At 41.4% G+C, this 16,435-nt stretch overlaps 1 protein-coding gene across 2 annotated transcripts in view; it reads left to right on the top strand.

Annotated features, from left to right (window-relative positions):
* The first annotated feature begins 4,630 nt into the window (after positions 1-4,630).
* The window catches only part of GLT1D1 (glycosyltransferase 1 domain containing 1), a 58,135-nt gene continuing 46,330 nt past the window's right edge, over positions 4,631-16,435 (top strand). Inside the window, exons 1-3 of one of the 2 annotated variants that reach the window (XM_056337866.1) lie at positions 4,631-5,094; positions 12,367-12,515; positions 16,006-16,111. In XM_056337866.1, coding sequence (XP_056193841.1) covers positions 5,027-5,094; positions 12,367-12,515; positions 16,006-16,111 — 323 coding nt within the window. In that variant the 5' untranslated portion in view covers positions 4,631-5,026. The remainder of the gene's footprint in view (positions 5,095-12,366; positions 12,516-16,005; positions 16,112-16,435) is intronic. The other variant, XM_056337876.1, reaches the window with a different exon arrangement.

The raw sequence follows: 16,435 nt of genomic DNA, 5'->3' as shown, positions 1-16,435 counted from the left end.
CGGTGGCACCGTCACGTGGGCGGCCGGGCCCCAGCGAGCGGCGAGCGGGGGGCGGGACGTGCGGGCCGGAAGCTGCGGGGCGGGCCCGCCGGGGGCGCCGCCGCGAGGGAGCCCGGGCCGCGAGGGGGCGCGGGGTAGCGGGCCGAGCGGAGCCGAGCGGAGCGGAGCCGAGCGGAGCGGAGCCGAGCCGAGCCGGGTCTCGCTTGCGCCCCCGGCTGTGCGGAGCCCCGCTGCGGACGGGAGGCAGCAGCTTTCTCCCCGCAGGTTTTCCCTCGTCGCTGTCGTTAGGACTCCAGGCGGGGTAAAGAGGCCGGGGGGGAGGGGCTGCAGGAGCAGCAGCAGCGAAAACTTATTTTATGGTTATTTTGTGCGTTAGCTCAGGCCGGGAGTTACGTTTTAGGCCTTAGCTGGAGCTGAGCGACTTTACTGATGCCACAGATGCAGCACTTGGCTTCTGTCAGAGCCCTTATGTTCTCCTTGGCCTTACCCAGCAGTAGCAGCAACGGCAGCAATAGTAAAATGCAGTTGGTTTCCCGACCTCGCGTCTCAGCCGGAAAAGTGAGAGCAAGGGTTGTCCCCGTAAAATGGCCATCCTGCAGAAAAATGCAAATGTGCCTTGTAAATTGTGCTGTTGTTGGTGTTACCATGGTGCTGGCACGTGAAGCTGCCTGGCCACCTGTGCTGGTATGGTAAAAATTCATTAAATTGATTACTGCTTATGAAAAAGGCTTCATCTTTAATTAGGGATTGCTTAACTTGGGACAGGGAGCTCAAGGACAGCTTAATGAGCCGGTGGTGTTTGTCCTGAGCCCCTGGACAAGCAAGATATGAGCAGGCCCATCCCAACACCCAGTGCTGTGTGCAGCTGCGTCACCGCAGTACCTGTGCCGCGCTCGGGCGTTGGGCCACGGCCCTGGCCTGCGTGAACCTCACAGCCGTGCACTTTGCCTAAACTTCAGAGTTTACACACACTGTGTGCGTAAACTATTTCTGTTTTTCACTGATTATAAAGGTGGCTGAGCTCTGGGACTGGGCCAGAAGCCTCACCTACGGGTGGATGCACTGTGATGGAATTTTCTCAGTTCCCAAGAGACTCCTGGTGCCAGCTGCAACAGGGCTCCCAGCCGAAGGGGTGGACCTGGGCAATGTTAAGGTGGTAACTAGTGATGTATCCTTTCCTTATTGTCTGTAACGCTTTGCAGTAATGATCTGATGCTTCACTCCTATTGCTCTTCTATCATATTATGCATAATAACTAGTACTGTTTCCTTTTATTATATTGCATGCTATTTCCTGTTATTGTAATATAATAAACTGCATTTATTCTTACATTTGATTTGGAATTAATTTTTGCTTGTATCCAGTCAATCAGCAAAACAGCTGGAGCTGCCCGGCGGTGCTCGCCCCACCATGGGCGAACGGCAGCGGGATGTGGGTCATGTGCCCAGTGTTTGAAGTTACGTTTATCTGGATGTACCTGCAGTAATAATATGTCGTAAGTACATGTGGGGAATGAAGACTTTGATGTGAATGGAACAAAGTGCATGATTAAAATGAGAAAACAAATTAGCGGCTGCAAAATCGAGGCCCCAAGATGTTCTTTTGTTCCACATCACGTATGTTGAGCTAAAGGTCATGAAAGTACGTAATCGCCTTCAACAGCAGATCTTAAAATCATATTTTTGGCCAGAACAAAGTGGGAAAGATAATTCTGGTTGTGTGTTTTTTCGGTAAACAGACTGACATCATATAGTTACACCCAACATCTAGGTAGGACTTAAAATTTTTGGAACAGTGTTGGTAATTGAGCAGGTGATGCTTGTAAAAGTAAATATATTCATTTAATGATAGGCTTTTGTAAATAACATGCCATAAAATGACTCATTAAATATATTTGCTTTCCTAACTAGTTAAATTTCGTGACAGAGGAAGTGAGGAAAATGCAACTAGCTATACAGAGATTTTTGTGCACTATTGTCACATGACTGATTCTGTAATTTAAAAAATTACATTTCAGCTTTGCCCAGCTCAATACAGTATATCATATCAATTGTGATTACATTTTCTAAGGGGTAGTATTGGCTGCAGGCTACAAAGTACGCACACTTTGTGTTATTTCGTGTTTTAATATATACAGATAGCACATTCCAGGGCCTTCATAGTTTCCCTTTCTGAGGGGGGGTTAGATTTTTGTACTGGCCTACTCAACAACTGTTACAAACACCTAACAATGCTGAACAGTCTTTGAAATGTACATTATAAAATGTTACTTAAATCTTCAAGTATTGAGAAGTAGGTAGTCTCACTAAAATTCAAACGCTACTGTTACAACCCAAACATTCTCTCTGGAAGTATAGCAGCTTCAGGAAGGTGGTTTATAATTTTCCTCCAAACAAGAGCAGTTAGCTACAGTATATTTAAAACTTCTTTATTAAGATACATCCATGACCCTCTCTTTGAGTAAAATGAATGCAGCTATGTATATGCAGTGATACATAAGTGAATGTACATGTTTTCAAAGATAACAATATTAATGCCGCATAGACTTGAAGATTTTCAATTTTTGCAGTTAAGGCCTATACAGCATTAAAAACCAGAGTTACCATAAATAGTAATAAAATGTTAAGACTTCTTTGAATGTTTCCTTTATTTTCTCTTTATTTCCCAGATGACTGTTTAAGTTTCCTCATTTGTCTCATGGAGCAGGCTTTGTCTTACTTTGATGTTTGCATTTTTGTCTTTTTTGTGTTACACACTAAATGTGCTGGATAGCTGCTGTCTGGTTTTAGAGCTAGCAGTGGTGAAAAGTTACAATGGCCAAGCTATTTTTAATTTGGTATCTCATGCGGATATCAAAACCACAGCTTCCTTTTAACCCACAACATGACTTTGTGCATTGCATCATCAGATATCTTGCTTTAGGCCGTGCAAATTGGGAATGCTCCCACTTTGGATTACCTAGGCTGCTCTAGGTACAGGGTTGCAGCAACCTGGCAAGGTGTTTCTTGGCTGGCACGCACACAGACAGCTTTTCTCAGCATGATGCAGTGGGATGGCAACTGGGTGAGCTATGGTGTGCGTGGAAGATCTTGGAACCAGGAGGAGGGTCTGTTGGGGAAGCATTTAGAGCAGCAATGTATCAGGAGATTGAAAGGCAGCTGCATGAACTTCGTGCAGTTGTGTCATACATTACAGGTCTGTTAGACTGACAGTTGGACAGCCATGATTAACAGAGATGGCTGGTGCTAGATTTGAGGGTGGTACATGCCCTCAAAAGGCCAAATACACGTCATATAAGCCACGTAGGTCAAGGCTAGCACCCTAGTCAGACTGACAAAAGCCCTCTAAATTTTGGTGGGGCCAGGAAGTGCCAGAAATGCTGTCTAAAATGGTGATGCAAATAGCTTGGTCTTGCCTACCCTTAAGTTAGCATTTATGCTATTTTTAGCATTTAAGCAAGATTTGTTGCTTTCTAAGTTGTAGCCCTCTTTTTTTAGTTTTGGTGGAGTTTAACCTGGCCTGAAAAATGCTGTACTGAATTTTTTCTAAGTGATAACTCAGTGAGATGCAGACAGGTGAGCATAGCTCTACAGCACAAAGACCCATTAGCAAAATGTGAGCCGGTGTACCAAAATGTTTACAATTTGCCAGAATACACTCCAGTATTTATCACTTCTGAACCCTCACTTCCTGAATACCGATCATCCTCAGTGTTCCACACAAGTTATTTGAAGAAGTACTGTTTTAAAAATTACTAAATTTAAGAGCCTTTCTCTGTATGTGGCCTATTTTTCTCCCTTTACCTGACACTGAGACTTGAAATGTAATTCAAGCCACGGCAGACAGGCACTACAGTTTGCAGATCACCTCTCCCTGTTTTCTGCAGCCTTGGGGAAACATAAGCATCCATGTGGCCCTGTAGTGAATTACACCAGGGCACCAGACTACGATAAAAGCAAAAAAAGTGAGTTTTCTGTTAGATCAAGCCCTCCTTATCTGTCTCATGACCACAAACATCCTGCATGCGTTCTCAATGTTTTTACAAAATGTTGAATCAAGTTCAAGGCCATGGATATCTATAGTCAGTCACCTGGCCCTATCAATCTCCCAACAGACGCCCTAAACTGGCCTCTGTCTTACTGCCCGCTGCCCGTCTGATCTGGGCTGCTCACTGCATTTCTGGCTATAATTGGGGTTTATCCTGAGGACTGCCTTCATGGTTTGGGATACAGCTTTCTTCATCATGCGTTCAAGTTATTCTTGTTTCTCTTCCCTGCTTTGTCGTATCTTTGGATTCTGCCTGCTGCCGTGGAGGCGGTGGTTCTGATACCATTATCTATTACCATGTCTGATTAGAGACAAAACTCTCCAATACTCGGTTTGGAGTTTTAGAAAGCACACTGATAAAATTCCTCCTGTGCCAATTCCTCACCAGAGCTTTCCCCTGGCCTTACACACCTTTGACTCTGCTTCGTCATACAGCCTTCCCTGACATTTAGTGCGGGTCTTTGACCCTCCCATTGATTTGTTCTAGCACATTCCTCTGGCTTCTGTGGTTGCTGGCATCTTATCCACAATTAGCTTTTTCTCCATTCCTGCACTGAATATGAACCAGCAGACACGTAGGGCGGCCGATACCAGCCCTCCGCTGATGTTCTCAGAAGCTCTCGCAGGCCTCTGCGAGGCCATGATCTGAGCAGTCACCTCTGCGCTGTTGAGTGCAAACACACAACACTGCTGGGGGGCCCCAAGGCTCCCGGCGCACGAGTGGGAGCCCACCCCCGCCGCCGGGACCCAGGGCTACCGCTGCCGGGTGCCCTCCCAGCAGCCACACCTGGCCAGGCCGCGGCCGGCCCCTCACGGCCGGGCCCTGGCGCTCAGCCCCGCGGGCGGCGCCACCCGCGCAGGGCTCCGCTCCCGCCCCCGGGCCCGGGCCAGGTGGCCCCCGCGCCGCTCCGCCGGCAGGTGAGGAGGCGGCGGCCGCACTGCCCCTCGGTGAGGCGGCGGGCGGGCTGGCGGGGCCGCCATGAGGCTGCTCTTGTTGGCGTGCCTCCGGGCGCAGACCGGCAACGCGACCACCGCGGCCAGGATCCGGTAAGTGCCGCCCGGCGGCGCGAGCGGAGGGGGGAACCCGCCGCCCGCCCCCGCCCCCCCTCGCCCCCCCTCCTGCCTGCGCTGGCCGGGGCCGGGGCGGCGCGGGCCGCTTGCCGGGGAGCCGGGCCTGCGAGCGGTGGGGCCGAGCCCCTGGGCGCGGGGGCGAACCCCGCTGCGGCTGCGGCTGGGCAGCGCGCCCCCCTCGGCCCGTCCGACCGGGGAGTAAGGCAGGGGGGAGCCGAGGGGATCCCCCCCCCCCAAAACATCCCCGTCCCCAAAGCGCAGACCTTTGTGCCGGGGGCGGGCGGCTGGCAGGGGCGCAGGTGGCGCCTGCAGGGCGGCCCGGGCTCGGAGGCAGGAGCGCTGCGGGGGGGGGCTGTCCGCCGCGGGGGAGGGGGGGCCGGTGCCCGGGGCGGGGGTGGGGGGCCGCGGCGGCGCCACCGCGGGCAGCGGTTGTGCAGGGGCTGCCGCAGCGGTGCGGGCGGTCAGCGGGCGCCTCGTGGGAGCACGGGCGGGAGTCGGTGCTTTGCAGGGTGTCGGACGGGCGGAACTGCATAAATATTCCCAATGTCCCCGTTAATTAACTTCTGTGATGTGGAAAAAGGATATGGCTGACAGCGCGTCTGAGGGCTTTGCTGTGTGGGTGTGCGCTTTGTTAAAAAAAATACAAATCATCACCACAAAAATGAAACAATTTCCAAATGGTTTTGTCCTCTTGGGGCCCGAAGTAAGGACTGGGTTGCTGCTTACCTTCATCCACAGTGCAGCTGTTTTTCTTAGAATAAATGTTGCAGGGTAGCCTAATCATTGCAAGTTTTTGCCCAACCTTGATCTGCACATTCGCACACTGTTAAGGTTATGCATAGATAGAAATAGTGCCCTGACATTGTTTAGCTTTTCACACTCGTGTCGCGCCAAGTTCAGTCTTAGTTTTGTGCAAGACTGCTGTACGGGAAGGCAGAACATACCTGCCGCCTTGTGTCACTCATACAGGCAGCGAAGATACAAACAAATGGAGCATGAAGACCAGAGAAAGCTGGACCAGAGAAAGTTTTCTGTGTTTTAAAACAATAATTATTAATAAAATGTTGACATAACCCAAATACATTATAATACATGTTTTTATGCCTGTATGTGTCAGCACAGAGTTTACGTGTGGTGGTTTGTGTGGCATCCAGCGTTTCCTTTCATCTCTTACTTTTGCTCTCACTGGATAATACAAAACTTGTTATTCTTGGGGACATCAATGCTTATTCTTCCTCCATCAGATTATTTCTTCTACCTTTGCAAATTAAATATTCACTTACCTTCATCTTCAGCTTTGAGTAAAGTTGGACAAACATTTAGACTGTGGAATCATTCAGAGGTAATCTAGTGGAAAGCAGGTTTTACATTATTTCTAGTTAAGCTAAGCCTGAATAAACCAGACAAACAAAAGTATAGATATTATTTCAAATTGTCTTTTAACTACACCGAGGCTGATTGTGGTCATGGGAGCATACTGCATCAAGAGACACTGGTTTAGCAAAGTGTCTTTACGGGAGTCACAGTAACCAGCAGTTGTGGTTAGCCTTCCCCAGCTGTGACTCTTGCAAGGTGGCCTAAGATAATGTGTTTTAGTATGAAAGAGGGCATAGGCTTGGTGAGATGCAACAGCATGGTTAACATGGTAATACGTTAAACCATCTGCCAACGCGATCATTTGCAGCTCTGTGAACATAGCTGCAGTGATCTGTGTAGAGTACGCTGACTTGCTGTAGCATCCTGTTGATTTATAGGCGTACCTTGTACAAAGTGGATGCTGCTTTCTCATGCACATAGACCTTCAAACAGAAAGAAAATAAAGAGTGAAAGGTCAGTTTAATTCACGTTTATGATAAAGGATTCTAACAGAAATAGTGTTTGCAAGTAGTGACTTATGTAATGTTTAGTTGCTATCTTATCACCTACTACAAATGTTATTTATAGTAGTAATATAAACGAGCCCGTTCAGGAAAAAAAAAGAAGTCTGATCAGGATAAAAAGTATTAGCTAGCAATTAAATCTGTCTTCCTGACTAAAAGGCTAGTCAGGTGACAGCTATCACTAAAACCATCCTAAACAGATACTTCCATCTAATACGGGTTTTCTTAAGACTTTATGCCATTAAAAACCAATAAAAATCAGTGTCTATAGCCAAAGGCTTGGACGTGTCACTTCTCACACTAATCTGCCATACCTGAGGTTAACTGCATATGGTAACCTCTGTAGCGTATGTGTTAATACACAGAAAATGTATATTCCAGCTAATATTTTGCCTCAGTTGTATGTGCATACATGCTTATGAATTTATTTTTTCGGTATTTTTTTTTTAAATATATCGAACTATGGCACTTTTGGTTAGGTATAAATGAAAGAATGAAGTTGTCTCCAGGTTGGACACTTGCCAGCACAGATTAGTTTTATGGCTTAATATCACTGGATATACTATGTTTATGGTATTACAGCTGTTCCTATAACTGCTTCATCTTTTCGTAAATAACATGTTCATTTCCTGGGTTTAAAGTTACTGGTGACAAAGATACCAGAATCTAATTTGGCTAGAAATCAGCTTGCTAAAACAAGCAATATAATGAATGTGCTGTGGGCTTTATTCATATTGGTGTGCATAATCTTTAATCACCTTAAAAAATATGAGGAATGAGTAGAGAATAAAACACTAAGCAAAAGCCTTTGGCTAGGCTGCCATTCTTCAGCCTTAGAAATGAGATCAAAGAGGGTGTTAGGAAAGAAAATATATGAACCTTCTCTGCCCCTTGAAATGTTCTGCTCATCTTTTATTGCTTGGTGGTAAGGAGGAATAGAAATCTTGAATTAATTGGTTAATTAGAAAGATTTAGATGAAGTATTATGTCAGTATGTAAATTTTTTTGGAGGGGGAGAGATTATTTCGTTCTCATTTGAAATGGGACAGTTGAGATAGATAGCCACTCTGTAAATCTCCAGGTAATCAACTGCAAGAGAATTAAACCCACGAATTCAGTAATGGTTATCATTCCTCTTTACAATTATATTTCAGCTTAGTCATTTATTGGAGTAATTCTGAGCCCCAGCTTTTCTTTGGTTTAGTCTTACCCTATCTGCCTCGGTTAAAATCACACAGAAGAGCACTCATACAGCAGGGGATCCTCTTCTCTTCGTGATAGATCATAAGAGATCTTTTACCTGCCTACATCAGTTTGCACAGGTGCTGATAAGTTCTGCTGCTCTTTGCCTGGCCGTTCCCAGAGCAGGGCAGCTGCCAGGCACGTGTTCATCATCTACCTTTGGAGCCGGGATGCCGTCATTTACATGGCCTGCACTTGGCGTATGCTGCATCTCAAAGTGTTTTGCACGGCTAGACCTATTTAGAAGGCAGGGTTAAACTTTGCACAGTTATTTTGTCCTTCCAAAGGATACTTAGTGACTTCAGAACATAGAGACAGAAGGATTCTCTCCCCATTTTCACTCGTTGCTAATTTCTGTTCTTATTCACAGTGGATTTTATTCATTCATGCCCACACAATTTGTCTGTGGTGTTTAAAGGATAAGTTAGAGAAATAAAATCAAGAGTACTTTAATAAGTATGAAGAAAATTAAGATAATTTATGAAAAAACAGAGAAGATCAAGCAGGGTTTCAGCTCTTGTAATTCAGCTTCAGTGGGAATTACAAGTATTCAGCTCTGGCCAAGCTTCAGAAAAGGCAGTGGAAGTGACTGCTCACTCAGTAAGTTTAGAATTGTGCTGTATAGATTTAACAGTAGTTGATGCATAGCTGCTTTACAGACTAGACAGTCTAGGGAAAGGGAGAGTATTTTTGGATGCAGCCTTTTTTTGTGCTGTTTAAGTGCCAGTTCCTACCTACCAGGAACATTTTGGAAATCAAACATTCTTTGTCTGCAATTAATTCCATTGTGGTATCCGTTGAAAATTAGAACATAAATGTTTTTGAGAGGAAGACATCACATAAGATAAAGATAATTTCAAAACTGTCATACTTTAGAGCTAAGAATACCTTTAACTCTCTTGTGTCTTAGCTTTAGCCATGCTGCGTTTGGAACTATGGAACTGTTTGTGTATGTGAAGACCCGTGAACTGTGGATTCAGGTTGAAGGAAGGAAGACTGCTAGCCAGGATGAGTGAGAAGTAGTGATCAATAATGTAGGAAATAAAAAAATGAAACATTGTAAAACATCACCTGGTATTTCACAGTTGTGTTAGAGAAAAAATGTTTTCTTACAGAAATCTTTAATAAAGTGAAAACATGTTAGAAAAGGGTTGTACCTTTTAGCAATATCTCTCTGCATACAGTATAGATTGACAAGTTTCACTTACACACCTCATGATTTTCGAAGAGTGTAAAAAAATACAACAAAAAAACAGTGGGGTTGGGAAATATTTTGTCCAGTAGTCAGATATGTATAAATAACTCGGTGTAAGCAGTGACTAATATAATGTACTCTAAAAAATGATCTTTCAAACCTTCTGAATGACTGAAGTTATCCCTGTTTGGTTACTAGGAAAACACCCACAATCTGGAATCTGACAGCCAAACTCCATTTTAGAAATATTGTTCCCCCAAGTAATGGCCTTGGCTTTCCGTTTCCAGAGTTTCAGCAGAAGGGAAAGATGTGGCAGGGCAAGGCAAATCCTGGATCCAAGCAATAATCACTGGTTGTTAAGACACTTGGAAATTTATCTGCTACATGCAAAACTGCGATAAAGAGAAAATGTAGCCCTGAGATTTAGCATTTTCAGTGTTTTCTCAGATTCACAGAGACCAGGATATGTGTTCATTTTTATTTTTCATTCAGAAAGTATTTGTTTATGAAATGGTAAAATAATGTGAATACCCAGTTGCCAGGAGAAAAGATCTGGTTAATGTATCTCTTCTGTCTTGCCTTGATTCAGGGACATCTGTGACTTCAAGAAAAATCTCCTGCAATAGCTTTGTAGCACCCTATTATCATATTCCTTGATAACAGCATATGTGTGGAAATCTTGGTCTGCTTTTTTTTCATTGTAAAGACCAAAAGTCATTTGGAAAATATGAAAATATCATTGTAAATTTCAGTACTTAAATACTACCCAATTGCTTTTATGCACATATATTTCCATATATACAAATAATCTGAAGCCTGTGACTAATCATATTGAATTCAATTGTACGTTTATCGGATTAAGGCGCCTCTATGTCTGGCAATTAGAATTATTCTGGGAATAATTTGATATTTTTTCCTTCTTAAGCTAAATGCAAATTATAAGATTTTTAATTATTAAATATTAGTAACATATTAAATTTACATGCTCCTGAGTCGTCATATGTTGAAAAAAATATTGAAGTAATAGAGGTAATCCACAGTTTCTGACCCTTGGAATACTTGAATGAGTCCCTTTTTATTTACTGCAGAATCATCTGTCATTCAGCTGTGAGACTGGGAGCTGTCAAAACTGTGGAGGAAATGAAAAATACTTGTTCCTACTATTTTTTCTAAAAAAGATGTGTTAGATCCTAGCTGAGTTTCTTTGATTCCTGATGTCCTGAGAGAGTTATTTTCAAATTAATTGTAATATGCAAACATACTGCTTGTACATGATAGTGATTTATGGTAATTGGAATACTGATGGGGAAAAATTCTTCTAGACTATTTAATGAGCACCTGTGAAATTATGGAATGCACACATGAGCATCGCAACTATTTGCCCGAGAGATTTTTCTTTCCACAGCTGTGAGATTTGGGCATCGTTATTTAGATAGAAATTGAGAGCCTCTTTCTGAAGGCGAGCAGGTACTCAGAACAAGTTCATGGGACAACTGATGTAAATAATTGCTCAGCAGTGTAAACAAGGAGCTTACAATCTGGCTGTATTATATTATTTATTAGTACTTACTATAATTTATTGGTCTTGTTTCAAACAGGGAAGTTAAAAGTGAAATGAGTTTCTTTTTAGAATAAGGAAGAAATACAGCACCATATGTAGCGCCAATGGAGCTTTCTGATAATACTAATATGTTCCTTCCAAGGCCTCAAGACATTTTATAACATTTTAGCACCAATTTTTGCAGTAATGACTAACTTCTGCAGGACAGAAAATTACATTCCTTGGGAGGATATGAAATGATCATGAAATGAAAGAACCAACATTATCCAAGAAGCTATTAAGTTAGCAGGATTTTAATGCCAGAACAATTAATACACTGTGAGAAATAGATCAACGGGAACAGTATGTAATAAGCAGAAAACATTCATGTGGTCTTTTCATAATACTGAAAATGTAAACACTACATGTCAGCAGACACAGTGTGCTAGTTTCTGTCAAAATTCAGATCTTCTCCTGTATGTTTTTTGGCTGATGTCATTGGAAACATTGATAACTGATTCTGGTTTTAGTGGTGGGAGTTACGAGCCTAGAGTATAGAAGAAAAGACTAAAAGCTCACTGAAATGCCTAAAGTAAAGCTCCCTGTAATCAATCATTTCTTGACTTCAGCAATCTTTGCATCTGTGCTTAAGTATGAGGAACCTCTAAAGATGAAGGGGTAAGGTGACACTAGAATAGGGATGGTTGTTGTTTTCTTTTTAGCGATTGAGTTTTTAAAGAAGACTGTAAAAGTATTTGTGTAATTACTTTTGTGTAGTTTTTTTCTTATAATTAATCATCCTGTGCCTGTTTTACAAATGGGTAATGTAAGATTAGCAATCAAACCCACAATCAAACAGAAAGGGAATACAATTGCAACTCTCCAGTTTTACTTATGTATTCATTTTTTTGCACGTTCTGTATTTTTAATAGCACTGACTAGCTGCACATATTGGTGCTTTCTTCATGTGGTGGCCTGAGAACAAGAATCTGATAACCTCTAAGACCAAGGTCTAACACTCTGTTCAAAAGGAGTCTTTTCAGCCTGTTAACTGAAGCCCGATCAGGAAGGATCCTGATCATGCTGCACTTCTGCTGATTTCCAGCTGTGATGTTGATACTTTGTAGGCTTGGGCCTTAAAATGGATGCAGGTTATGTTGCTTGGAAGTGTATTGGCTTCACAACGGTGAAGGTAACAAATATTTTCCAGGAAAAAAACCCCTTGTAAATAGCTCCATGGTTCCTTGAAAAAAAAGTTAGTATAAAGGCAAATGTCAGAGCAATAATTATTAAGGAAAAACATTTTGATTAAGGTCATTTAATGTTCTGGCACGCCTACAACATTAATAATATCTTTTTTTATTCTTTCTCTGTTTGTTCCAATAATGAAGGAGTCATCTACATGCTGCAGGTCACATCTGTGTTCTTAAAGACGCCTTCATGTATGAAAGTCCAACTGAAATAGCAAATCTGACCTCCACAGAGAAGTTTGATGCAGCCTTGGCCATTCATCTTTATAAAGGAGGCAGACTTCTGCAAGGTAATCCTCTTTCTATTTTGCAATAAAAATAGCTCTTAAAAAGATACCAAAAGAGAATAAATACAAACAGTTATAAATTACTATAAATGTATAAACCCACCTGTAATGTACTTGTTCTGTTTATCCACTTCAACAAATGTTCTGAAATGCTGAAAATCTTTCTCTGTGGGAGATCTGATCCAGAGAGGAGACAACTAAATAAATGTACTTTTAAAGCACATAGCGCATTTCATAATTTAGTACTTTAAATTAAGATAAGAGCATTATATTAACATTAAGGTACTTTCAGCAAATGTGTTCTTTCAGAGGACAATGGCTTGGCTAAGTACAGATGAGGTCAAATAGAAGAAAGCAGAGAGGCTAATTTGATTTTTTTATGCTCAAAAATGAGTCAGAGTTTTTTGGACATGATATAACTGAGATGATGTTCATGCCAGCTAAAATGCAGGGGACAGAGTGTTACCAAACAAATAATACAATTTTCTATTGTATCTAGCCGTGTAGAACAAAATTTTAGCCTGCCATTAATGATACACTGGAAGTACGAGCTTTCAGAATTACAACCACTGTCACCTACTGAAATTGCAAGCAGGTATCCATTTTTGAGATCACCTTTGTATCGTACGAATTACTCATTTGAACAAAGGCACATAATTTGATACTGTCATCGGTTCTCAGTGTAAGTTCTGTTGTGCTAGTTGTCAGACTTCAGAAGTCCCCGTGCCGTTTGTGCTGGTGGGTTTTCAGAAAGCCTGAATTGTTCATGTCTGGCATGCGTGTGCATCTTTTGTTATAATGGAGCTCTGATTTCAGAGTACAAATAATTTTGTAAGATGATCTCTGCTAACATATGTATTAAGGCTTCTCTTGTTGGAATATAGGGGCGAAAGTTTTTGTGACAGGACCTAGAATTGTTTTCAAAAAGGGTTATGGAAGGCCTGAGAACTCTCTTTTATTTTTTTTGCTAAGGAACAAAATATAAGATTGGATTTTAAATATCTGGTTAAAATGTTATTGCAGTTTTGACTAACATAGCATTGTCTGAATGCTGTTGCTATTAGCTTTTCAAAATCCCAAGTGACCTGCAAAGCCTGATACTTGAATGATTTACAAAAGCTCAGTAATTTAAATAAATCAGAGTCACACTGTTCCAAAAAGCGTCTGCAATAACTGAAAGAAAAATAAAACAGAAATCTGTGAAAAGCAAGACAGTAGGTAGTATTGCTGAGGTGTTCCTAGTCAAAGTGTAAAAGTTATTGTAGACTTCTTGGAGGAAAAAAAGTGATTCAAAGGACATTCCTGGTTCTTGTAACATTTCATCTTTCCATACCCTATATTAAGAAATACCTAAAAGAAATTACCTAAAAGTGATTGCAGTCATATGACCATTAGTACCATACTACCAGTCTTTTGGGCCTCATCCTGGAAACTTTGTATACATGATTGGGGATGTATGAGCAACACATGCTATAGATGATATAAATTATTATTTACTTTTTTATTTATTAGAAAGGCAATATATATTTTATACGGTATTACAGAAAGTCTCTTGAAAATTAGTGCTGTGGTACTTTGATAGTGCACATTAATTCACTTCACCTACAATTACTAGTGTATAATATCTAAACATGCCAATGAAGGTCTTTAAACAACCAGAATTGCAATTAGTCTTTCATTCTTTTTATTGTTCTTTCATTTAGTACTAAGGAAATTAGCAACGTTAATAAAGCCTCATCTTACAGCTCATTTAATTTTAAAGTATAAATGTGAAACATATAGTACATTTTGTATCTTTATCAACGTATTTATTTTGTTTCCCATTTGCTTTGAGATTTACTTATGTGCTTGTTTTTAATAATGAATTTTAATTATGAGAGTACACTGAATTTAGCCTAGCATTTTCCCTCCACTCCCTGAGACACAGTGGGTAGCTATAGAAAATGTCATCAGTGGTTTTCACTGCCATGAACATTCAAGGTCAGTTATATTATCTCTCAAAAGCAAGAGCCTCCATCAACACAGAAACCTCTAGTGCCCTGCTCGTTGGTCCAGTGCTGAGGTGAGTCCTTGGTCCCTCACCCCTTCCATCCGTAGCAAAAGGGAAAAAACAAAGCGTATTTTCTGCCTTTCTTGGTACATAGCATGTAGTGGCAACACAGTCTAACTGCTTATTCTTGTTCACAGTCAGAAGGAAACTTTGGTTTCGTCTGTTACAGCTAACAGGAATCTGCAAAATCCCCAAAATTGGTCACCTTAATAACAGGCTTTGTAGACTGTCTTACTGGAGACTTGTTTCTTTTCAAAACTGCAGTCCCATTTGGAAGTTAAAACTGTATTCTGCACGTAGTAATTAAGTCACCATGAGGCTGTTATTTCTTGGCTTAATGTGGAGTAAAACTGACCACTTAATTGGTTTTAGTGCTGAAACAATCAACAGTAAACATTATTGTCTGCTCTCTCGATTAGTTTAAGGGGAAAACATTACTGGTAACTTGTTAGTTACTTAAAATAACCTGACTCAAATAAAATAAATACTATAAGAAAGGAAACTTGCACTGCTATACTGATATTGGTTTCTGTATTTTTATCTAAGTAGTCTTTGGCCCTGTCCGTGTCAGACTAGCTACTGTTAGCATAGAAATGCTACGCTACCTTGTTTTGGTACCTTTACCCTTAAGCAAGTAGGAGTTTATTCTGAGGTATCAAAACTAGGCTTTTACCAGAGTGCAGGCATGACTAGGATATATATGATTTTGTTGGTACTCTAAAATTTGAATGTTGATAAGGTCAGACATCCAGTGTGCCTTCCTGTACTCTTACTGTGCTGAGCACTGTAAGGCATCCTAAAACAACTTGCATAACTTGGGTGATCACAGAAGGTCTTGGAACAGCCAGTTATAAACACGGATCCATCTTTTGGTTGCAGGCTCACATATACTGCCTTATATAATGCAGTGACCATTTTCAGTGGTGTGGCTCCATCTACATTTTTTTGTAGCAGTAAAATCGGCTTCAGAAGTCAGTATTTAAAATAAGTAAATAATTTCAATAACCAGCTCTGCAGGATGGTTACCCAAACCACTGTATTGGAATGTTTGAGGGGGCAGTGAATGAGTGACTGAGGCTAGATACCTGGGACCAAATTTTGCAATCTGATTAAAATTTGAGTAACATTTAAAATATATATGCTGTTTGGTTGGCTGCCAAATGTAGAAAATAATTGATCTTTTTTTTTTTTTACTAAGCATGAAAAGGCAAAGAAAAGCTCATAGCTACACAGCACTGACATGCTGTTAAAGTGCATAGTTATTGCATGAGTTTTTTCAGTGCCAAAACCGTAAAAATTAAAGTTTCTCCAGGTTTCTGTTTCAAAGGCTTTTGCTTACATCGTGGTACAGCGTTATTGATATACTTTTTCACTCTTAATGTCGCCTTCTAGTCATTACCTTTACATGTTGGTCAGCTTCTCATCGTAGTCATTGCTTTGCAGGTAGCAGAATTCCTTTTGGGATCATCTTTGGTGGGACAGATGTAAATGAAGATATCAAATGTGAAGAGAAACATCGGGTAATGGGAGCAGTGCTAGGAGAAGCCAGGTAAAAGCATGTGTGAAAGATCTATTTTTCATTTATATGTTATATTTTATCATTTCATTTTTTGTAATGGCAGATCTTTTACAAACTGTTCATAAGTGCTTGGAATAACTGGGAAATGTGTAGGCCAGTAGACAAAGGATAGGCTACTTGAAATCCCTATGATCTTTACATGTTGTTTTATGATTCAGTGATGGAAGTAGGACAGTTTCTTCATAAAATATAGTCTGTGTGCAGTCTATTAATTTTATATTTCCTTTGTTACAATCATTTCATCGTACTTGTCCGTGGAATAGTTGGCAGAGGTTGTGCTGAAACTTGGTCTCT

This window comes from Falco biarmicus, chromosome 1 (genome assembly GCF_023638135.1).
Source record: "Falco biarmicus isolate bFalBia1 chromosome 1, bFalBia1.pri, whole genome shotgun sequence".
NCBI lineage: Eukaryota > Metazoa > Chordata > Aves > Falconiformes > Falconidae > Falco > Falco biarmicus.
The sequence above is the reverse complement of the archived record's forward strand: the minus strand, read 5'-3'. Positions and strand labels throughout refer to the sequence as shown.